The 23,346-nt window shown below is 53.5% G+C and overlaps 1 protein-coding gene across 9 annotated transcripts in view; it reads left to right on the top strand.

Moving 5' to 3' along the window:
* Positions 1-23,346, top strand: part of ZBTB46 (zinc finger and BTB domain containing 46) — a 70,209-nt gene that overhangs the window by 42,849 nt on the left and 4,014 nt on the right. For 5 of the 9 annotated variants that reach the window (XM_081832385.1, XM_081832386.1, XM_081832382.1 and 2 more), the window contains 2 exons: positions 860-1,144; positions 19,916-20,091. In XM_081832385.1, coding sequence (XP_081688511.1) covers positions 860-1,144; positions 19,916-20,091 — 461 coding nt within the window. Of the gene's footprint in view, positions 1-859; positions 1,145-6,065; positions 6,219-7,185; positions 9,557-19,915; positions 20,092-23,346 lie in introns of those variants that run through there. The other 4 variants (XR_014148997.1, XM_081832387.1, XM_081832388.1 and 1 more) reach the window with 4 other exon arrangements.

A 23,346-nucleotide genomic window follows, 5' to 3' on the forward strand; every position in this document is an offset into this window, starting at 1 on the left:
TCGGGGTGCGTGTCCCTGATGACCGATGGTGTTGGACATTGCTCACTGGTCATTTATGTGTCTTCTTTGAATGAATATCTGCTCAGGTCCTTTGCCCATTTTAAAAATGGGTTCTTTTTCTTTTTACCAAGTTGTAAGCATTCTTTATATATTCTGAATAAGCTCTCATATCAGATGTATGATTTGTGGATATTTTCATGGGCTGTCTTCTGTCTCCCTTTCCTTCCTTCCTTTTCTCCCTTTCATTTTAAGTAGGCTGCGTGCCCAGTGTGGGGCTCGAACTCACGACCCTGCGGTCACGTGTCACACACTGCATGAATGAGCCGGCCAGGCGCCCTGTCTTTTTCTCCCCTTGAGAGTGTCCTTGGAGGCATAAAAGTTTTTAATTTTGACAAAGCCTAGTTTATCTGTTTTGTTGCTTGTGCTTTTGGTGTCCTGTCTGAGAACCCGTTGCCCAAGCTGAGAGTGAGGAGATTTTCTGAGTTTTGTAGTTTTAGCTCTTCTCTTTAGTCGTCAGTCCATTTTGAGTCACGTCTTCTTTGAGAGAGGAAAATCCTGCAGGCATGTAGTGGCCTCTGGCTCCCAGCCCCGGAGCAGAGATTCGAGCGGGTCTTCGTCCTCTTGTCCTGGGAGGGGGTGCCCCCCCCCCCGCTTTTCTGAGCGGAGCCCCCACCGGAGGCCTTGGCTGAGACTTCACCACTGTCCCGGGGCAGGTGAGGGACGTCGGCTGGCAGGACGGGACTGGATTTTACGACAAGCTGCTGGATGGTCAGGAAGCTCGTCACCTCGGCTTCTCCTAAATTTGCCCGCCTCCCACTTGGAGAGTCTTAAAATGACCTGCGTGTGTTTCCTCTCCCAGATGCGGACTTGACGGTGACTGAAGCCAGTAGCTCTGACAGTCGCGGGGAGAGGGCTGAGCTCTTTGGCCACGTGGACGAGGGTCTCCTGGGAGGAGAAGCCAGCTACCTGGGCCCGCCCCTGACCCCGGAGAAGGAGGAGGCCCTGCACCAGGCCACCGCCGTGGCCAACCTGCGGGCGGCGCTCCTGAGTAAGAACAGCCTGCTGTCCCTCAAGGCCGACATGCTCCGGGACGACAGCTCCCTGCTGCTGGACTACCTGCCCAAAGGCACCCACTCCCTGTCCCGTAAGTGCTTTGGAAGGAGATGAGGTGGTGGGCGGGGGGGCGCGTCCGCGGGAGAGGTGCGGTGGGGCGCGCGGCTGCAAGGGCCGCGGCGGAGCAGTGGATGATGTGTGGTTGTTAGGGAACAGCAAGTGCTTGTTCGACCGTTTCACGCTGAAATCGAGGCATCTGAACCAAAAACCTCGTCAAACTTTAGAAGTGCGGGGCCTCTAAACGGGAGCCGTGTGTGGGTCCGGAAGGGGGACCGGGATGGCAGCCTCTGTGCAAAGGGACAGGCGTGGGCTCCCTCTGCTGGCCCTCGTCCCGCCTTTGTGCCCGTTCACTCGCAGTGGGGAGCGACGTGCGCACATCCTTGCTTTGTTTCCGCTAGATAATGCCGCTTGCACGCCAGTGTTTTTAAAGGAATTGGATGTTGTTTGCTACTTAAATGTCTCCAGCCGATTTCCAGTTGTTCGGGAGCAAATGACAGACTAACCTGAGAAGCGGCTAAAGGTGCAGCCAGAGGTTCGGCCGAGCTGCCAAGCAGCGGGCTCCCCCGGAACTTTCTTCCCCCAACAAGACACAGGGCATTTGGCTTTCTCCTCTAACGGCCTGTGAGCCCGCGGGGTGCAGCCCGAGAGCGAGCCAGGCGCTCTGAAGATCCATTCTGGGGACGCTCATGGACCGTGGCGGCCGCCCGGATGGTGTCTCTGGCCATCCGAGGAGAAACGCGCTGTGTTTGGTTGGTGCTCACCATGGGTGCCAGAGGGAACGAGGTGCGGGGGGCACACCCCAAAACGGGAGGCCCCGAGTGCAGAGGGGGGCCCGCGGGTGTGAGCGCGTGGATGGGGCCTGCGTGGCGGCCAGTGTGGACACGGTGGCTTCCTGATTACCGCTGGAGGAAGGGAAGCCAACTCCTATGTTGGGGATTTGGGAAGTGCATCCTTGTTTTCATTTTTACGCTGATTTTAAAAAGCCAGTATTTTTACAAGTTTGTTTTCATGAGCGCTAAAATACCCTAAGTTTCTGTGTTGGAGCGATGAAATTTGCTTATGGCTAATAAAGACGCAAGTCGGAGCAATGCTTCTGTTTCTTCATTTCCTGGCACGTCATCAAGAGCCCAGGCCACCGTCTGAGCAGCCTGGACGCCGTGCTCAGTTCACGGGGCTTGGCTGTGAAGTCAGACCCTACACTGAATACCTCGTGGACAGGCTGCTTGGCTTTGGGCACGCTTTCGAAGACACGTTTATGCCTCAATGCCCCATCTGAAAAATGCATCACACAGCTGTGGGGAGTTTAAGACGAAGTAGCGTCTGTGAACCCTTGAATGCATGCTCCCAAATGTTGGTCTCGCCCCGCCTCAGAGCTGGGCTTGTGCCATCCCAGGGCACTGGGGGGTCGACTGGGCAGGTCTGTGCATCTCGTGGAAGGAGCCCGTGGGGATGCGGCTGGGAACTTGTGGCTGTGTGGAGAGGTGGGGGCACACTTGTTCGGTCCCCCCATAACACTTCTAATGCACGTGTGAGTGCCACACATCTTGGGCTGTGGGCGGGCCAGACCAGTGCCCATCTCTGCTGTCAGGGCTGACATTGGAATGAGGGGTGATTCTCGATGCTTTTCACTTGTCTTCCTGTCTGCCAGTCTTCGCCTCCCATGTGGGCAGGTCCAAAAGGCCTTTGGTGCATCTCTGCTGGGAACTACACTAGACCGGGTCTGGACCCCGCTCCTGGTGCGGCACCAGCGGCCACCCCTACTGGGCCCCTCTGTCTGGGCCCCACTCCTCCCCGGGGCCCCAGACCCTCCTGCAGCAGGTCTCACACCGGGGTGAAGCCCCACAGGATTGCATCTCCTGGTGGGCTTTTCTCCCCGAGCTTCATCTTTGTGTGTGGGTCGCCGGACCCTGTATTAATACCTCTTCACGCTGGAGTGAGGCAGCGACGCCTGCCCCGGGCGTGCTCTGGACACACGCGTGATTGTCAGACTCTGCTCTTCACAGTTTGGAGGGAGTGGAGAGAGCTGGGACGTGAAGTCCTCTCCTGTTTATTTTTAGTACATCTGTGACTAATTCCGGGTGAAGTCACCTGGTGGGTTTTGGTATTTTGTTATTTCTGTTATGTTTTAATCTCCTTGCTTTTAATATTCTAAATTCCCCATTTTTCTTGTAAGAACCTACCAGAGGCAGAGGGGCCAGAGAGCTTGGTGGGAAAATGGGTTATTTTAAAAATATTATTTTCTGACATCTTAAGTAAAGTCTGTCTGTTTCCAGGTATATACTAAAATGAGGAATGAAAATATCCAAATAAAAACTTTGTTTCCGGGGCGCCTGGGTGGCTCAGTCGTTAAGCGTCTGCCTTCGGCTCAGGTCATGATCCCAGAGTCCTGGGATCGAGCCCCGCATCGGGCTCCCTGCTCGGCGGGAGGCCTGCTTCTCCCTCTCCCGCTCCCCCTGCTGGTGTTCCCTCTCTCGCTGTGTCTCTCTCTGTCAAATAAAAAACAAAACAAAACAAAACAAAAACTTTGTTTCCCAGAACGTTGTGGTCGGCTGCCATGGTAGCCCCCCCACCCTCCCCGCCCCTGGCGGGCGGCCTCGCAGAATCAGGCTGAGGCTGAGCGGTCGTCCTGTGGTTAAGACGTGGTTGTGGCAACCTGTTCGGTCACTTGTGTTGGAGACGTTTGTCCCTGCGGAGGGTTACCTGTATTAGCCGGGTGGCCTGAGCCACCGCCACGTATCTCGAGATCCCGAGAGGGAGCCGGAGCGACTCCGCGAGTCCATGTGTGTCGTCCGTCTGTCTGCTCCGTGCTGCCCAGTTTCTCTAAGCGCTCGCAGCGAAGCGTCAGGACAGGCGGAAGCCCGCGTCGGTCGCCTCTCCGCCACCGCTGCTGGTTTCTAGATGCGCCCTCGTTGGCAGGACCGAGTTTTCTGTCCGGTTGAACGCGGTGTAGCTCTGGCGACTTGGTCCCGTATTTCTCGCCTCGCTCCCCACCGAGGGCGCTCCTGCTTTGTCGGGATGGGGACCCTCCTCGTGCGCCAGAGCCCCCAGGTACCCGTGTGGTGGCTGAGCAAGAGATTGTGTGCGTAAGGGGCTTAACGGCACATCCGAAGAGGCACACTGAGAGCAAAGCAGAACAAGGCCCCCATGCGTACCTCGGGGGGCGGACACCCCGGTTCCGCTCAGGCGGGCGCAGGGGCCTCTGTGCTCCCTCCACAGGCGGCTCGGGAGGGAGGTGGGGCCTGTGCGGTGGTGCTGGGCGTCCTCAGACCCTGGAGTGAAGGTGGGGAGCGCCCGATGGCTGCACTTGGTCTCCCAGCTCCAGGCTCCTTGAGCTGGTTGTTAACAGTGGACGTTTTATTATGATTTTCGGAGTGCCCAAAACTGGGTCCACATCCCAGCAGACGTAGGCTCGTTGTCGGAGAAATGAGGAGAAGGTGTGAAGTTTAGCGGGAAGCAGCTCTGGCACAGGATGTGCTGTGGGGGGGCTCCCGAGGCCGGTCGCGATTCTGCCTGGCCTTCCGAGGAGGGAGCACTGTGGGGCGTAGGTGGTCTGCTAGTTTTGTGAAAGAAAGGGATGACAGTTGCAGGTGTTTAAAATCAGGGGACCATTAAATGTGCAGGCAGTGCTCAAGCCGTGATGAGCAGCCAACATTCACCTTTCCAGACAGTCTGGAACCTTCCAGGAAGTTCTGATGGGTCTAATCACATTGGCTATTAGAGTCAGCAGATGGTTGCTTTTCAGACTCATGGTCTTTGACTGATTAAAGAGGCTTTTGTACTTTTTATTTTGATTTAGTTTAACTTGATTCTCTTATGTTTATTACGTTTTCAGGGGTAGGCGAGCACCCTACCTGTTCATAGTCACTGTTCACTGAACAGAAGCCGTGAAAAGCATCAACTGTGGCTTAACACGTGGTTCAGTTTTATACGTTGTATTTGTGAGCGTGCGTGGATCTGGGTGGGGCCTTGACACGTGCGTCGCCTCCTCGGACCCTCGAAAAATGCCTCACACACATGGGTCGCTGCTTGATTTCCCGGGAACAAACGGAAGGGAAGGAAGCCGGCTCATTGTGGGTCTGGGAGGATGAGTGTCTCATAAAGCTGCCACATCCTTCCAACATCCGAGGTAGCTGCCGCCTGAAAAGCATCATCCCTGATTATTGTCGCTGTTTGACCCGTAGATACTACTTTTGAAAAAGAGTTGAGGATCTCCCCCTAAGAGTTACAGCTGGTGCTGTCCTGTCTGAGTAGAAGGATGTGCCAAGTTCCCTCCCGCTCTTGAAGGGAGGGAACACTCGAAAGATCCTGGGGGAGCAGTGGCGGGGGCTCTCCGAACGGGACCACGGGGAGCCACCGGGCCGTGCCGTCCCTTCCTGACCCTTGTGTCTGCGGGCTGGCCCAGACGTCCAGGAGCACTTTGCGGGAAACCGCCGAGCTGGTGTCTGTTCTGATTATGGTTTAAAGATGATTTCTTACCGTGTGTGAAAAATGCATCAAAGACCTTTTCTTGGTTCTGGATCGACACTGGATTTTCAAACAACCTCCTGCAAAAGGGCATTGGATGATGTCACTACACTTTTAGATAAATAGCCAGCTCGACACACCTTGGAGTGTTTTCCAGAAGATCGTTTCTCAAGGCCACAGGCATGCGCGTGCTCCGTGTTCTCACAACGTGTCCTGACTTTCTGTGCTAGAACCCTCTGTCGTAAACATTTTGCTTCTGGGAGAGAGACCCTCACCCCAAACAAGTCACATGCGGAGACCCCTGCTGTTTGGGGGTGGCGAGCTGATAAAAATACCCAAGCGCCCACCTCCAGCAAGACCCAGGCTTTGTCACACGGCCGTGCTCCGCTCACAGCAGCAAGACCAGGCACCGGGCTCCTGGAACTCTGAAGCAAGCCCACCAGCTGGTGTTCCTTCACGTGGGTGAGACTCGTTTCCTGTGTTCCCAGGGCCTGGCACCAGCCCGAGTCACTCTTGGGGGGATGCTGATCGCAGAGCAGAAGCCCCTCCCTCTGGCCCCTCCACCCTCCACTCAGAGCCCGGGATGCCCGCTCTGGTGAATGGCCAGACCGAGCCCAGGACAGCACTGCCCCCCACCCCAGGTAAGACATGAGAGTGGCTGCCACGTCCCGGGCAGCCCGGATCCGCTGCGCGTCCAGCACGCACATGCCCTAAACTCCGTGTGCGCTCAGGTGCGTCCCTGGCGCGTGCTCAGGGGCTCATAGAGAGTTTCTGTCCTAGAAGCCGTTGTGCATACTATCTCTTCTCCGTGCTCAGCTAAGCTCAGTGAGGGAACACCCAGCTTGTGCAGTAGTAACTGTTACACACTCAGTCAGTAGAGTTAAGTTGGTGATGTGTATACATATGTATACATACGTGTCACGTTATTTTCAGGTGACGGCTGTGTCCACCGCAGTGCACCTGCCATCTGTCACCGCACACCATTGACTCTGTTCCCTCTGCTGTGCTTCTCGTTTTCTGTGTTTATAGAATATAAACATATATTTAAATATATTTAAATACAAGTGCTCTTTTCTATTTAAGTTAAGAGATTTCTCTGAGGAATTTCTTCCCCCTCATGGAAAGACATTTGGCTCAGACAGCAGCAGGTTAAAGTTGCCGGCGCTGGCTGGTCTTGAGGCACCCAGTGCTGGGTGGTTGCATGACCATCACGGACTCGGGGGCCTCTGGGACCCCAGGAAGGTCACGGAGAACAAGCTCTCCTTCCTGTTCCTCGGGGCAGAGGGGTTGTTTATAAAAGAAAGTTGTGTTAGGTTGGTCTGTCTCCCTGAAGAAAAAGAAATCTTTAAGGAGAGCTTAACCACATATTTTGGACTTTGACATTAAGTAAATGATTCCTACGTGGTCTTTTCCAACAAGGTGGTTTTGGTGGGAGACGTTGTGCTCTGTTAATGAGGATTTTTCCTTTGAGTGTCCATCGATTGAGAATTAATGGGAGCCTTCCTTCCCAGATGTGGGAGAGTTGTCCTTATGGTGACAGGGCAGGGGCCTGGCACAAGGTGGTGTCATCACATCCTGAACACCTGTAACTTGTCTCTCTTGTTCTAGATCGATGCCCCTTGACACCTGGAGCCCTGGGCTCGGCAGCGAGGCCTCCTCTGGAGTTGGCCCCAGCTGGCGCCTGGGTGGGTCTCTGTGGGGGCCGCAGGCCTGCCCGGGATGCCTGGGGCCTTCTTCCAGCACGCTGTGTGGCCAGTGCCCCTCCCCAGGCCCGATGGGCTCACCCAGAGCTCCGACAGCCTTACCATGAAGTCAGCCAAGGAGCCACGAGGGAAGCACCCTATGGACACAGAAGCCTCTGCTGCGTATGATAGCTTCGAGGCTGGAGAGGCTTGACCAGACACCTTTGTCCGCATGGGAGCAGACATCCCCACGTGCCTCTCTGCTGCGGCCAGGCCTGGTGTTCAGGTTTGGTGGCCATGGGCGATGGCCAAACCACGTCAGGATGGGGGCAGCTGTGGGGAGTGGGACTAGGCATCAGTGTGGGACTTTAAATCTGGTACTTCTTGGCTCCTCCCCCGGCAGCCAGGCAGAGGCCTCTCAGGTGGGGCAGGCGGAGCAGGTGCGCCTCCAGCCTCCCGGCAAGGGCTTGGGTTCACTGGAATCATGTAGGATGGCCCAACTGTGGGGGCAGAAAAGCAGGCCCCCATCCCTGGAAAAAGGAATCTAGTAGCTCCGACCCCATACTATCTGGAAAAATCGAAGGACAAAGCCTAGCCGCTGTGTTCTTGATACGTGTGTCACAGGGCATTTCTCTCCAAGGAGACAGCCATTGGTGGAGAATTACTGAAGCTGTGCTTCTTTTCAGAAAGAGCACCTTGTGTTTGCTATTGTCCACCTTCACTGGACGTGTTGACATTAAGTAAATGATTCCTACGTGGTCTTTTCCAACAAGGTGTCCGCTTACGTACACAGAGCAGGTGGTCGTGGTTGTGGTGGGCAGTCCGGGACCCAGAGGCTCACATTTGCCAAGCAGCACGTGGTCTCCCCAGAAGGACGCAGGCGGCCCCGTTCCAGGTTGTGGAATCACCAGAGGCAGATGTGGGTTGGTTTCTGGGAGAGGTCCTTCCCCGTGAGTCTGACAGACAGCCCCCACCCTCTCCAGGCTGCACCCTGACCGTGGCTGTGGCCGGGCCTGTCCAGGAGCAGTCTCGGCTACTCCTGCCGCGCCCACTTGCTGCAGCCTTTACCATTATTAAGCAAGTTCCAAAGACAGTGAAAAGCCAGGTTTTCAGAGAGGCTTAGGGTATTGTTGTCAAAGGGTTAAAAGACCAGTCGATGCAGGTCACCCTTCCAAGAGATCCAGTGCCTTGTGGCTTTATGTCCCCGTTTGCTTTTGAATGGTCATGATGGGATCTTTGAGCTGTGAGGTCTCAGAGATTTTATGTCTAAGTGTGGACATGCTGTGGCAGAAGTGCCCTGTGTAGACATCTGCATTCTGAGTTCACTGGGTGGGGACACAGAGGCTCTGTGGGGGCTTTTCCTTTTATTTGCTCACTTGACTTTTCCCTGGGGTGGATGGAGTGTGGGCCAGCGGCTCACAAGAACACCTGCACTGGGGAGGGTCTGTCTCTGCTATTGTACTGAAAGGGTTTTGTTAAAATTTTAAGACAATCGTGGTACCCGGCTGGCTCAGTCGGTAGAGTATGCAGTTCTTGATGCCAGGGTTGTGAGTTCAAGCCCCACTTTGGGTATGGAGATTACTTAAAAATTTTTTAAAATCTTTAAAATTTTAAAACAATTAAAACATTTCAGACAGGTTCCATAGTACCTGAAAGAAATAGGTTTGTAAAAAGAAAAGAAATAGGTTGTGGTAGATGGTCCAATGGTAAGGGGCTCAAGAAACATTTTTAGATTAGATAGTTGTCTGATTTTGTTCTTACATCTAACATTATTTCCCTTAAACTGTACAGCCATCTAACATGGAATTTTTAGCGAAGTGTATATAGATATTGCATGTCTTATATTTTGTTGAATTTCTCATTGAAATGTGGCTCATGATTGATTTTAAAGAGTTCTTTAAAAAGCTTATCCATACGTAACATTAATCTCTCTTGAACACAGAGAATTTCAGTAATAAAAGGTTCTTACTTGGGTGTATTTACTGGCACAAACACGCTCCACATCTGTGTTCACTTTGGGCCTTTCAGTGTCTCTACCGTGTTCACGTGGTAGGAAATGAGAGATGCCAGAGATCTGGTGTCGCATGTGGTGGATGCGTGTGCGTGTGTGTGTGCGTGCACAGAAATGAAGACTGCTGCTCACGTAGGGATAGTGACTTACTAATTTAGATTGCATTTAAAATATATAACCCGGGGGCGCCCGGCTGCCTCCGTCGGTGGAGCATGTGACTCTTGATCTTGAGGTCGTGAGTTCAAGCCCCATGTTGGGTGTCGTGTTTACCAACCCCCCCCAAAAACAAACCCCAAACTTAAAATATATAATCTAGTGTTGATTATTGTTGGTCTTGCACTTGCCCAGAACTCAGATGCTAGGGAAAAGGCATTGATTTATTTTAAAGAAAACACTTGAAGAAAACTTTCTGAACTTCTAGTTTCCACCATGACAGCTCGTGTTGGGCTTACTCTCCAGGCAAAATCTATTTGAGAATCTGGCCAACACGCACACACACACACACTCTGGAGACTGACCAGTGCAGGTGGGACTTGAAGGAGTGTGCGACTCTTCATCTCGGGGTCGTGAGTTCCAGCCCCATGTTGGGTGTACAGTTTATGTAAATAAATAAAATGTAAAAGAAATGAAACAAGGGAGACAGCGTGGGCTTTCAGCGGAGACCCTGGGGGAGGGGCACACCTTGAAGTGAGAGTCTCTCCCTCAGAGTAAGACCCGAACCAAGTTACAGCAGCCCCAACAATAGCTGAGGTGAAGCTTTGCAGGGTGGAGGTAATCCTGCCAAATCTGTCTGCTCAGCAGAAGTAACAGCAACGAAGAAGCAGAAGCCTGTCTTTGAAAGAGGCACAGCCTGCATAGTACCTACCACCGATGTCCTTGCCACGCTCCACGTCCCACGAAAACAGAGCCCCGTGACTAAGTCCCAGCCGCAGAAGCAGACGGGAAGATACCCGGTATTGACACGTTCAAGGAACATTCTGGAAATGAAAATATGATGTCTGAAATTAAGAATTCATTGCATAGCCGAATAGCAGTCTGGGCACGACCTGTGTATCCAGTATCCAGATGTTCATGAACTGGAAGCATGGAAAATGTCCATGCTGAAGCCTGTAGGGAAAAAGCAAAAGAGGGGCGCCTGGGCGGCTCAGTCGGTGAAGCGTCTGCCTTCGGCTCAGGTCATGATCCCGGGGTCCTGGGATCGAGTCCTGCATCGGGCTCCCTGCTCCGCGGGGAGCCTGCTTCTCTCTCTCCCTCTGCCTGTCGCTCTGCTTACTTGTGCTCACGCTCTCTCTCTCTCTGTCAAATAAAAATCTTAAAAAAAAAAAGGGAAAAAAGCAAAGAGACACACGAAACAGGGTGAAAGTGTGTAATTGGATTTCCAGAGGAGAGAGGCAGAAATGGGGCAGGATCAGCACCCAAAGGAGACAGCAGTTCAGTTTCCAGAAGCTGATGAGAGACACCAACCTATAGCTTCAAGAAGCTCCGGAACCCCAGAGCAGAATGAATACCAAACAGAAAACAGTATCTGGGCACATGATTGTCAAACTATTGGAAACCAACGACAAAAAGAAAAGTCTTAAAAGCAGCCAGTGAAGGAAGACACTGCTTCTCGGGGAGCCAGACTGATGACAGAGTCTTCGGCAGAGGGCCGGGGAGGCCACCGCCTGCATGCCTGCCACGGTGCTCTTCACGGAGGGGCTGAGTAGAGACGCTGTCGTCCACACACAGACTGAGAACGTGTGGAAGCCAGCCCTCGGGCGACAGCAGGAGTGGCCGTGTGCGTGACAGGAAAGCATCTCGATCGTTGAAAACAACATTTATAGTTTCGTATGGGGTTTTTAACAGAAATCAGAGCATAACACAAGATGCTAACAACACAAAGGGTCTGGGACAGATGAGCTTGACTGTTGAAGGCTTCTGGCATTCTTCATGAAGTCACCTGAATAACAGCAAAAATAGTAAAGTACAGGTCAAAGGCTTATGAAGAGAAAAAAACGGAATACTACTTGATTCATTTGAAATAAGGCAAGCAGGGAGGAATAAAGGACAAAAACCAAATATTAAGATGGTAGATTTCACCTGGCTGTTTCCATTATTATACATGAACTAAACACTCCAAAAAAAGATGAAAAAAATCTGCTCAGAAAAATGTTCACTGTTTGTAGGTGACATCATTCGTAGATAAGAACACAGAAAGCGTTAAAGCAAAAAGATAAATAAGATAAACCAAGGAGGGGCGCCTGGGTGTCTCAGTCAGTTAAGCCTCTGCCTTTGGCTCAGGTCATGATCCCAGGGTCCTGGGATCGAGTCCCGTGTCAGGCTCCCTGCTCAGCGGGAAGTCTGCTTCCCTGTCTCCCCCTGCTCCTGCTTGTGTACTCACTCACACGCGTGCTCTCTCCCTCTCAAATGAATAAATAAAAAATCTTAAAAGAAAAAGATAAACCAAGGAAACCCGTAAAGGAAGTCTTTAATCTTAATATCAAAGTAAACTGAAGAATTATTATTCAAGGGACCTCACATAATGATGGAGTCAGTTCTGTAGGAAATGTAACAGGCCTAAATGTGCGTGCTTAATTTTAAAATATATGACATAAAAGTTGACTACAGTCAAAGGAGAAAGAGGGGTCCACGTCACAGTGGGGGATTTTCGACACATTAACTCGGTAACTGATGGGACAGCAGACAAATCATCAGTGAGGATAGAGAAGATCTGAGCAGTATCCAGATGTTAAATGAACCCTGAATTCCTGTAATAAACCCATTTGATCACAAGGTATCATTCTTTTCCTAGATCACTGGATTCAACTTGCTACTTTGTTTAGACGTTTCCCATCTGTGTTCAGAGAGGTGCTGACCTGTAACAAGGATTAACTAATTTGAAATTTACACAGAAGCAGTGCAGAGTATTCTGAGTGCTTTTGAAACATTTACAATGGGCAGATCTTGCAGCTGTAACACAGATCTCGCTGGAATCAGCATCTTCTCTGAGCCTGGTGAAATTCTAATTTTTAAAAAATCAATAGCAAAAAGATACTGGACTATCCCCCCAAATGTTTGGAAATCAAACAACATGCTTTTAAATAATGCTTGAGTCAAAGAATAAGTCACAATGGAAATGGTAAAATATTTTCCACTGAGTGATGTGAAAAGAGAAGCCCATCAAGACCCGCAGGATGCAGGTGAAACAGTGGCAAAGGGGCCTCGTGCCTGCAGTAGCACTTAGTCTAATTTTGGGTGAAAAAATGAGAAAAAGGACAGCAAATTAAACCCAAAGTAAGCAGGAGGGGGTGCACAAAAGAGGAGATGTCAGTGAAGTGGAAAGCAGACATCATCGGTAGAACAGTGAAGCAAGCCGAACAGATTAATAAAACTCACGAGTTCCTATCAGATGTGATCAATACGAACAGAAAACAGTGCTAATTATAAATAAAAGGTATGAAAAAGAGATCGCCGCTAATATCCTGTAGATATTAGAACAATAAGAATATATTGTGAACAATTTATGCCAACACATTTGACAAGTTGGGGGAAATGGGCAAATTCCTTAAAACACTGCCAGACAGGGGAGCTGTAAGGGGGCGTGGCACACCACGTAGGGCCTTGGGTGCTCGGCTCCACCCAGGAAAGCATGCACAGGAGTCCTGATTATGGCTGCTTGGGACCAAAGGTACCACGCGGGTGGTCCAGACACAGCAGGCTTAGGGTGGCCGATGTGGGCGACTTTAGCGGCTCCAAGGTGCGGGGACCACCCCTGGTTGTCTGGTGCTGGGGTGAGTAAGGCAACTTGATAGTTGGCTTGCATGTGAAAGGCACAGTTGGAGGAAAGTTATTTATTATCTCTTGGAATTGGCCAACCCTGCAAGGGACTATCCCAGGGCCCCTAGACGTGCAAGCTCGGGATATAGGGGGGAAGCGTGGCTGTCCTGGTGAAGAGGACGGTGGAAGAGGCTCCGACCCATGGACGATGGAGTTGCAGGAATCAACAGGCGAGCCGACCACAGGCTACAGTGTGCACAGACTGTGTGTGTGTGAACCTTGCCGTGGGCGGAGGCACCTCTGCCATTGACCAGGGCTGGACAGTCTTTTCAGTATGTGGTTCTGAGCAAGTTGGATTCGAGGAGAAAAATGAATCTTGACTTCTGACTCACACCAAGCACAAAAATTAATTTGGGATGGATCATAAGCCTAATTATAAAAAGTAGGGCGCCTGGGTGGCTCAGATGGTTAAGCGTCTGCCTTCGGCTCGGGTCATGATCCCGGGGTCCTGGGATCGAGTCCCACATCGGGCTCCCGGCTCAGCGGGGAGCCTGCTTCTCCCTCTGACCCTCTCCCCTCTCATGCTGTTTCTCTCTCGCTCGCTCTCTAAAAAATAAATAAAATCTTTAAAAAAAAAAAAAAGCCTAATTATAAAAAGTAAACGATTTTATAGAAGACCTAGGACAATAGCTTCATGATCATGGTGGTAGTTTCTTAAGCAGCTCATAAAGAGCACTTGATAAAATGGACATCATTAAAATTATTAATTTCTCCACTAAAGATACCTTTTTAAGAGAGTAAAAAAGCCAGTCACAGGCTGGGAAAAATGTTTGCAATAAATATATCTGAGAAAAGATTCATATTCAGAATACATAAAACTTTAAAAATCTAAGAAAGAGGCAACTTAGTAAATCAAGGACGAGACTCGAGCAAGCACTTTACTAGTGGGCTCAGTGTCTTCAGTGGATGGGAAATGCAGACAGCCTCGCAGTGCAGCACTTTTGCAGAAGGGCGGGAGTGCAGAGACCCACAGACTGACCACGCCAGGTCTCTGTGAGGACACAGCAGCTGGGATGCTCACGCACGGCTGGAGGGGACATAAATTGATGCGGCCACATGAAACACTGCTTGGCCATATCTACCAAGATGGAACGTACAAGTACCCTGTGGCCCAGACAGTCCTCTCTTATGTGTACGCCCCACAGAAATGAGAGCCCTGTTCAGCAGAAGACATGTCTGAGAGCCGTCTGAGCACCACGGTCCTTTGGGGCGGATGCCCCTCGGCGCATGGCGGCGGGGGTGTGGGGGGCCGTACCATGGGATACTACACAGCAACAAACAAGAACAAGCCACTGCTCCAGGCGGCCACATGGTGACCTTCGCAGACTATGTTGAGTGAATAAAGCCAACTTGAGCGTATGATCCCACAAATATGAAGTCTTAAAGCAAATGTGTGGTGATGGAGGGCAGAGCAGTCATTGCCTGTGGGGGGATATGGACTAGGAGGGGACCGGGGGTGCCTTCGGGTGCTGTGGGTGTGCGGTGTCCTGATGTACGTAGAGAGGTAAACATTCACTGAGCCGTATGCTTAAGTCAGCTGTATGCACTTCTGTAAGGTTAGAACACACCAGGGGCGCCTGGGTGGCTCAGTTGATAAGCGTCTGTATTCGGCTCAGGTCATGATCCCTGCTTCTTCCACGCCCTCTGCCCCTCCCCCCACTCGTGCTGTCTCACTTGGTCTCTCTCTCAAAATCTTTTGAAAAGAGGGGCGCCTGGGTGGCCCAGTCGTTAAGCGTCTGCCTTCGGCTCAGGTCATGATCCCAGGGTCCTGGGATCGAGCCCCGTGTCAGGCTCCCTGCTCCGTGGGAAGCCTGCTTCTCCCTCTCCCACTCCCCCTGCTTGTGCTCCTGTTCTCACTATCCCTTTCTCTCTGTCAAATAAATAAATAAATCTATCTTAAAAAAAAAGAAAAAAAATAGTTTGGACACATCAGAGCTTCACTATATTCTAACACAAAGTAATTGACAGCCTAATAAACTTATAAGTGGAGTTCCTGTTTGGATCCATTTCTGAAATGCACTTGAAGTGCAGTCTTTTGGAAATTACAGAGGATGAATAAGAATCCGGATGGTTATATGAGTAAAGACTTGTATGCCGGGACACCTGGGTGGCTCAGTCGTTAAGCATCTGCCTTCGGCTCAGGTCATGATCCCGGGGTCCTGGGATTGAGCCCCACATCAGGCTTCCTGCTCCGCGAGAGTCTACTTCTCCCTCTCCCACTCCCCCTGCTTGTGTTCCCTCTCTTGATGTGTCTCTCTCTATCAAATAAATAAATAAACTCTTAAAAAAAAAAAAAGACTTGTGTGCCCTTCTGGAGGAACCGCCCCTATGTACCTGTCTGCAGCCTGCAAATCCCGTTTGCATCACTAGCAGTTCCTTGGAGGCTTTGGCGCTATCATGAAATAGTTCTGGAATGTTCGCTTATGTAGTGGATCTTTACCACAGGTCTGAATCTCTTGCGGTGCTCTGAGGGGAAGGCGGGTGGCGGCTGCTGAGCAGTATTTCTGTAGATACATTTCTGCAACATTATAGCCAAATGTTACTGAGCTGCTTATTCTGCACAATCTGGTCCCAGTTTCTGAAACCCTGCTTCTTGATTACAGGCTTACTGTTTGTGCTGGAGTGCTTGATCCCAGGCAAGGGGTTCAGGGTTTCGGACAGATAGGTAGAGAGCATCTGTTTCAGTTGAGTGATATTCGTGCTTTTTCATTATTTCAATGCCTCTTTCACCGTTAACCTTCTAAGGCTTTATAAGTGTTTATGAGAAGGAATCCGTATGATGTAGAAAGTTTTTCTGAGATACACAGACTGTAAATCACAGGTTCTAGAAGTGTTAGGTTCTTTCCAAGAAGAAGTTGTTTCAATCATAACAGCCACTGAAAATTCCCCTCAGTGCTCACGGTGCTGTTCATTCAGTGAGGGCGTGGAATGGTGCCCCCTACACTGGAGCTGGGTCTGCATCCTAATCCCCGGAACCTGTGAATGTGACCCACTGTGGAAAAAAGGGTCTTTGCAGATATAACTAAATTAGATCATCTTGGAATATCCAAGTTGGACCTAAATACAGTGACAAGTGCCCTTTTAAGAGACAGAAGAGGAGAGACACAGACAGAAGCCTCACAAAGGAGACAGAAACGGGAAGACGTGGCCACAAGCCCAGGACACCAGGACCCCCAGGAGCTGGAAGGAGCAGGAAGGACCCCCCTGGAGCCTCCAGAGGGAGCGCGGCCCCTCAGACTCTGGCTTCCCAGCTGTGACAGGGTAGATTTTTGTTGCCTTTGGCTGTCCCGTTCATGGTGTTCCGGCAGAGGCAGAAATCTGACGTAACAAGAAAACACCAACATCATCATAGGGTGACTCCAGAAAGCCTGCATTGTAAGTGTCTGCGGCTCTATTCCCGGTCGGCATGCCCAGGTTCAGGGAGGGTCCCTAATGACGAGCCACACTCATGCCTGTGCGTTCTAGGTTGTTTTTCTAGGGAAAAAAATGCAGCACTTCTGCACAGAGATCAATTTTTTTTTCCACGTGTAAGTCTGAGTTGTTAAATACAGAAGACTAGAATACATAATTCAGCATTTTAACTTTCATGTTTATAGAAGCAGAATAGAAGCCATGAATAAACACATTCTCAAAAAAAGGTTGTCTTAAATAAAATAACGTAACAGTTCATTTCCTCTCTCCCTCTCCATCCCAGAGTGGGTGGTGCATTTGCTTTATTTGGTGATAAAAAGTGGGATCACTGCCTCGGAGAGCCGCCCGTGTGGAGTGACTGTGGACAGCCGATGAGGCGGGTCCTGCCAGGCCTGGTTTTCGGAATGGGTCGGCTACATCAGGTGTGCCGAGGTGCGCGGCCTTCCCTCTCTTCAGTCCGCTGTGGGGGTGCTGGAGCCCCTGCCCCGGGGACCGCAGCCTGAGCTACGTCCGGCAGTCCCGGCTCGAGGCCCTTCCTTAGGAAGGGCAGCTCCCCTCTGGCTGCATGTACACCCCAGAAACTCTCCTGCAGCTCTCTTCCCCAGCCTGGGGGCCAGGCTTGCAGAGTGCATATGGCAACAGCGGGGACCGCCATCCGTCACACCCAGCATGGCTTCAGGGGTCCTCCCTGCACCTCGGCCAAGGGCCAGCAGACAGGACAGCTGCGCGGGGGACAGCGTGGCCTAAGCCCCTTCTCAGAGTGTGTGTTCAGGAGGTGATCGGAGGCGTGTGGGCCCTTTAGCAGGGACCTCACTGACTCATTGTTCATGGGGGCCAAGCAACGGAAACGGCTTGGACCTTCAACAGTAGGGTCTCCACTTGGTCAGTCAGGCCCCTCAAACGCGTGCAGGCTATGCTGAAGTGGCGTGGACAGGCGGCCACCACGTGTTAGTGGACCGTGTCCTAGGTAACTGTACATCGTAATTCCAGTCTATAATTTAAAACAGGTTTGTGCGTAGAAAAGAGACTCCAAGGACAGATGTCAAGCTGTTAACTGAGGTGATCTTTGTGGGGTGGCATGCAGGGGGTTTTCCACGGCTCCTCCTGCTGTCACGTCCCTTCTGTGTTGTCTACAATCTTCTGGTTTTACCGTCTTCCCCACGGCTGCACGTTCCCTCCTGCCCCCAGCTCTTGCCACACACACGCACACGTGCGCACGCATGCCCTCGAGCAAGCAAACACATGTGAAAAGCTTCTAATTGTAAGCAAATGCTTTGCTTCTTTGGACAGGACTGAGATTTCTGAGAGAGGCATGGTGGGGACAGGGCGTCCCTTTTATGCGCGTGGAAACCATGAGGCCAGCGGGCGGCCAGGCTCCAGGCAGGGTCATCGGTTGTGAGCTGTGATAAAGTCCACACAGCCTAGTGCTGGGGCCGTTTTGGCATGAGGGTGCATAGAGGTCGTCCTGGGAGTGTGTCCCTGTGTGGACCAACCCTCACCCCAGGGCCCAGAGCTCTCGGGCACATGGTGGGAGGATGGGCTCGCAGCACAGCATGTGGATGGTCTCGCTGGAAAATAAAGAAATCCGGGTTGCTTGAATATTGAGATGCCCTTTAAGGGTTCTTGGGAGAAACACTAAAAAAAAAAAAAAAAAAAAAAAAAACAGAGACTGCTTAGGGGCGCCTGGCTGGCTCAGTCAGTGGAGCATGCGACTCTTGATCTCGGGGTTGTGAGTTCGAGCCCCATGCCGGGCGTAGAGCAGATGGAGCAACACTTAGTGTTTCCCCACATTTAAGCAGGCATGTGTTAGGAGCAGAGCTGCAGGGGTGAGGACCAGTGTGTTAGGAGCAGAGGCGCAGGGGTGAGGACCAGTGTGTTAGGAGCAGAGGTGCAGGGGTGAGGACCAGTGTGTTAGGAGCAGAGGCGCAGGGGTGAGGACCAGTGTGTTAGGAGCAGAGGTGCAGGGGTGAGGACCAGCTCGGCTGCTCTGCAGCCCCCATTGGTATCGTTTCCATGGTGACATGCCCGTGGCTGGGGTGTGACCAGCAGAGATGGCAGTGAGGGTCCCTGCTTCTGGGTGACATGGTGGGAGGCCCAGGGCTGTGGGGACAGAGGTGGTCATCCTTCCAGCAGACTGGCTGCTTCTCTCCAGCAAGAGTTGCCTCCGCTTTCCTGGGTCCCGCTGTCTTGGGCTGTGTCACTCTGGGGCATTTGTTTTCTTATCTGCCTCCTTCTGGGCACCTCCAGGGGCAGCGGTGACTGTGGCCAGGGCCTGCCACACTTGAACATTTGGTAGGAGTCTGAGGACCCAGCGGAAGACCACCTGGCTGATGGTGTCCACACCCCTCCTGGGGTTCATTCCAGCATCCTGCCTTTGGCCTTGGCCAGTGTTCTTGACTGTGGGGAACCTTGGTCTGTCTTCGGGGTCCTGGTGCCATGTGCAGCCGTCCAGGTGCCGTCCAGGTTGTAGGGTGGTGTGAGGGCCCTGGGAAACTGCATTCAGACAGGTGTCCACCACCAAGCTCCTTGCACAGTGGGAAGTGAGATCCCAGGATCTGGATGCTCCCAGCAATCCCGGTGAAGTCTGGGATGACTGCTTTCAGGCGTTTAGGTTAATGGGGTTCCTGGGTGGATGCTCTGCATGTTTCAGAGGGGATGACTGTGGTGTCTATGGGTGCCCGTCGCCAACGGCACCACTCGGGATAAGCTGCCCAGTGCCCAGTGGAACCCTGCACAGTGGGGCTGACGCATGGGATCCCAACCCCCTTGACTACCACCAGGAGAGCATCCAGCATGGGGAGCGAGATGCCTCTGAGGGTGTGGCCGCATTCGGGTGTGGAACGCAGCCCCCCGCCGTGAGCTCGAGCTGGCCACACGGATGACCCCACAGGGGCCCGTGGCGTCTCTCTCAGAAATGTGGGCAGAAAAACGGGCCGGATGAGCCACACCCCGAGGCAGAGGCCACTCAGCGATCTGTTGCACGTTTGGGGCTGACCCAAGCCTCTCACTTGGCTGTGTCCACTAGCTGCTTAGGCAGACCTTTCCTCTGGGCGTTAAAACTGCAAAACCACCGGCCTGCAGGTGTTTGGAGGGGGCGGCTCTGCCCTGCGACTGCCGGGCACCAATGGCCTGTGGCCGTGAGCAGAGCTATGGGCTGGGAACCGAGCTCCGGCTTCACTTGTCTTTACAGCTTTGTTCTCTGTTATGATTGTGTATGAGGACCTCACTGTGTCTCGGAGGCTGATGTGTAAGATAGTGGCTGTGTCCGGGACGTGCTGGAAGTAGTGACCTCTGACCTTTGGCAGAGCGCGGGCTCTCCGGCCTGGGCGTGCGGGCCTCGGCGGGGCCGTCTGAACAAGAGCAGGGCTTGTTGGGGCGGGCGGGCTGCACGCTGACTTGCGGGTCTGCTGTCTTTCAGTCAACGAGTTCACGGTGATCAGGAAGAAGTTCAAGTGCCCCTACTGCAGCTTCTCGGCCATGCACCAGTGCATCCTCAAGCGGCATATGCGCTCCCACACGGGGGAGCGGCCCTACCCCTGCGAGATCTGCGGCAAGAAGTTCACGCGGCGGGAGCACATGAAGCGGCACACGCTGGTGAGTGGGGGCGGGGCTGTGAGTGCGGCCATGGCTCAGCACGGGGTCGGCGTGGGATCAGCGTGGACCATCACAGGGTCAGTGTGGGGTGGGCATGGGGTCAGCGTGGGTCAGCACAGGGTCAGCGTGGGGTCAGCGTGGGTCATCACAGGGTCAGTGTGGGGTGGGCATGGGGTCAGCGTGGATCAGCACAGGGTCAGCGTGGGGTCAGCGTGGGTCATCACAGGGTCAGCGTGGGGTTGACATGGGGGGGTCGCGGAGGGTAGTCAGCATGAGGTCATCATGGGATCGGCATGGGGTCGGCACGGGATCAGCGTGGGTCATCACAAGGTCAGTGTGGGTCATCACAGGGTCAGCATGGGGATAGCATGAGGGGTCAGTGGAGGGTAGTCAGCATGGGGTCATCACGGGGTCGGCTGGGCCCATTCAGTGCTGGGCTGAGGGATCCAGGAAGGTGGGATGATGATGTGGGGTGCCCAGAAAGCCATGGGAAGCCCTAAAGTGGGTTCCGCTCTGCCTTGGAAAGGCCAAGTGAGTAGGTAGAGCGATGTTGACCCCACCCCCCTGATAAGCTCCACCCCCTGAGACTGGGTGCAGAAAGCAGGTGGGCTGTATCACCCCCAGCCCCAGACCTCGGCCTGGCCTTGGCAAGCGCTTCCTCCCCTGCCAGGACCCCTGCTCTCGGCCCCTGGTGTCCCGCCATGAGGTCACTTCCTTGGTGCCTCGGCTCCAAGGCATGGTGGGACCCCCTCCACCCCCCGCTCCCCCGTGGCCTTGTAAGGCGTTGGATTATCTGTCTGTGGTGGGCAACCAGCTGGAGTTGCCAGTTGGCAGGTGCTGAATGGATAGATTTGCTTGGCCAGGAAGTGATAGGAAAAGGTCATCCTTGAAATAGGCAGATTTGCCAAAAAACACAGGGCAAGGGACACTTTGGCAGGTGAGCAAACCGTGGGGGCCAGGGCCAGACCACAAGGCTATACATGGTGTTGTCTTCTTGAGACACACACTCAGGGTGGGGTTCAGGACTGAGGGTGGGGCCAGCTGGAGCTTGCAGGGCTGAGGAAGTGGAGGCAGCCCTGGGCTGGCAGATGCCCAGAGCCCTCAGCCTGTGCCATGGGGGCCGGGAGAGGGCACTGGGGTCATGTCATGAGTTTGGGAATCTCAGAGGTGTCGGGAGTCGCCTGCGGGGTGCACAGACTTGGCTGACCCTGCAGCATGCTGAGCTGCTGTTAGGAGCAGACCCCCCAGGCGGTGGGGGGTGCTGTGTTGGCGGTGGTGAGGGTGACCCAGGGCTGCCCTTGCACAAGGGTGGCAGGCGGCTGCGGGAGGGCAGGGTGATACCCTCAGGCCTGGCTGCTGGCAAGGTGAGCCTTGTGGACGAGCAGGGTCTTTGCCTGTGTGTGTGTCCATCTGGGGTGAGTGGGGGGCTCTGGCTCACTTTGGGGTCGCATCCAGATTTACTCGGCTTGGATCCAACAGTTGGCTCTCTGGATGGGGCAACCTTACTAGCCTGTTGTTTTATCTTTCCAGCCCAGTGGAGGGCACTTATTTTGGGGTGAGGACATCTGGGAAGTCTCCTGAGAGGTCACGCAGCAAAGCTGGAGGGGGGACAGCCCCAAGAGTGGGGGGAGCCCAGCCCAGCTGACTGAGGGAGGTCCCATGGCCCCAGCCTGCAGTGTCCACCGCCCCGTCGTGGGGTCCAGCAGCCCGGGGAAGCGGCAGCCCCAGCCTGGACGGCAGGTCTGTGGGGCAACCGCTAGGGCTGACTTGCCACTGACTGCAGAGCTGCCCCTCTGTCCAGTGTTTCCCTTCTGCAGAGCCCACCCCAAGAGCTGCAGAGGCTCAGGTTACCACAGAAACTTGGAGGGATCCGTACACCGATGCCCACGTTGTTCCTACTCAGAGATGAATGGGGGCTTGTTTGCTATACTCAAGTGCTGGCAAGTTGTTAGTACGTGGGTTACGACAGCTTTTCTTTAGCAAAACCACATTATGGCTTCAGGAAGCGTTGGTCCCATTTGAGGCTCGGTATGGTCGTTGCCCGTTTACCTTGCATGGGGCCAGATTTCCATCCTGGGGTTCTGCTTAGGTTTCAGGGAGGATCACAAATCCCTGAAAATGTACTTAAAACGTGTGCAGGTTTGCCCTTTTCTGAGAAGAGGCTCTGTATCTTCCCCTTTAATTTGTTGAGGGCCCCTGGCCCCCAGGAGGCAGCTGAGCGGCTGCTGACAGCAGGTGGCAGTAGGGGCACTCGGTGTCCCTTCTGTGTGGAGGCTGGTGCCTGTGCTGTGCCCCCTGGGGAGACAGAGGGGCTGGGCAGTGTTGCCAGGAGTCCTCTGGACGGCGGGGTCTCCGGAGGAGGAGCCGAGGGTTGCCATGGTGCCCGCATCCTCCCTCTCTCTTCCCTCCCTCCATGTGTTAGGACAGGTGCCCAGCCATCTGGTGCCAGCTGAGTGGCTCCCTGAGACACCTTGGTCGCTCCCGGGTGTCCTGGCACAGCCCCCAGCTCCCTGCGTGGGAGCCCCAGGTCTTGAGGGGCCTCCGTGGACGCTGCCTCCCACGGCCCCACCAAGCCTGCTCTCAGAACAGTTTCTGTTGGGGGAGGCTGGAGGAAGCCCTGGGTTTAAAATACAACAAACAGAAGAGACGCAGGAGGGCCCTGGGGACCGCATCGTTTGAGGCTCTGTTTCTAGAACCAGAACGTGTGGGGACCCAGCCTGTGGACGCTGGTCAGCAGTGAACGTCTGAGCAGTGGTCTTCATGGTCGGGGTTTGTGGAAGGCTGTGACGGGAAGGTGGACTGTTCGTGGTGGTCTGTGGAGCCACTGAGTTGGGAGGCAGAGAGCCCTCAGCCCAGGACAGGGAAGGGGGTCCCTTCCGAGGGCGCAGCCCCCAGGACAGTGACCCATCAGTGAGGGTGTGTTCACGTACGGAGGAAGGACACAGCTCAGCAAACCTTTTCCACCGTGACACCATTGGTTATGTTTTTATTTACTCGATTGCTCTAGAACACCAGAGAATTCAGAAAAATATGAGGAATTAAAATCGCAATCCTCTTCCTCCACTGACCATCTGTCCCCCCTCACTGACCACCTGTCCCCCTTCACTGACCACCCCATCCCACTTCCCTGCACTGACCGCCCTTCCCCCCACTGACCACCTGCCCCCCCCACTGACCAACCCGTCCCCCTTCGCCATACTGACCACCTGTCCCCTGACCGCGCATCCCCCACACTGACCGCCCGTACCCCCGCAC

This window comes from Leptonychotes weddellii, chromosome 10 (genome assembly GCF_054177405.1).
Source record: "Leptonychotes weddellii isolate Sample4059 chromosome 10, ASM5417740v2, whole genome shotgun sequence".
NCBI lineage: Eukaryota > Metazoa > Chordata > Mammalia > Carnivora > Phocidae > Leptonychotes > Leptonychotes weddellii.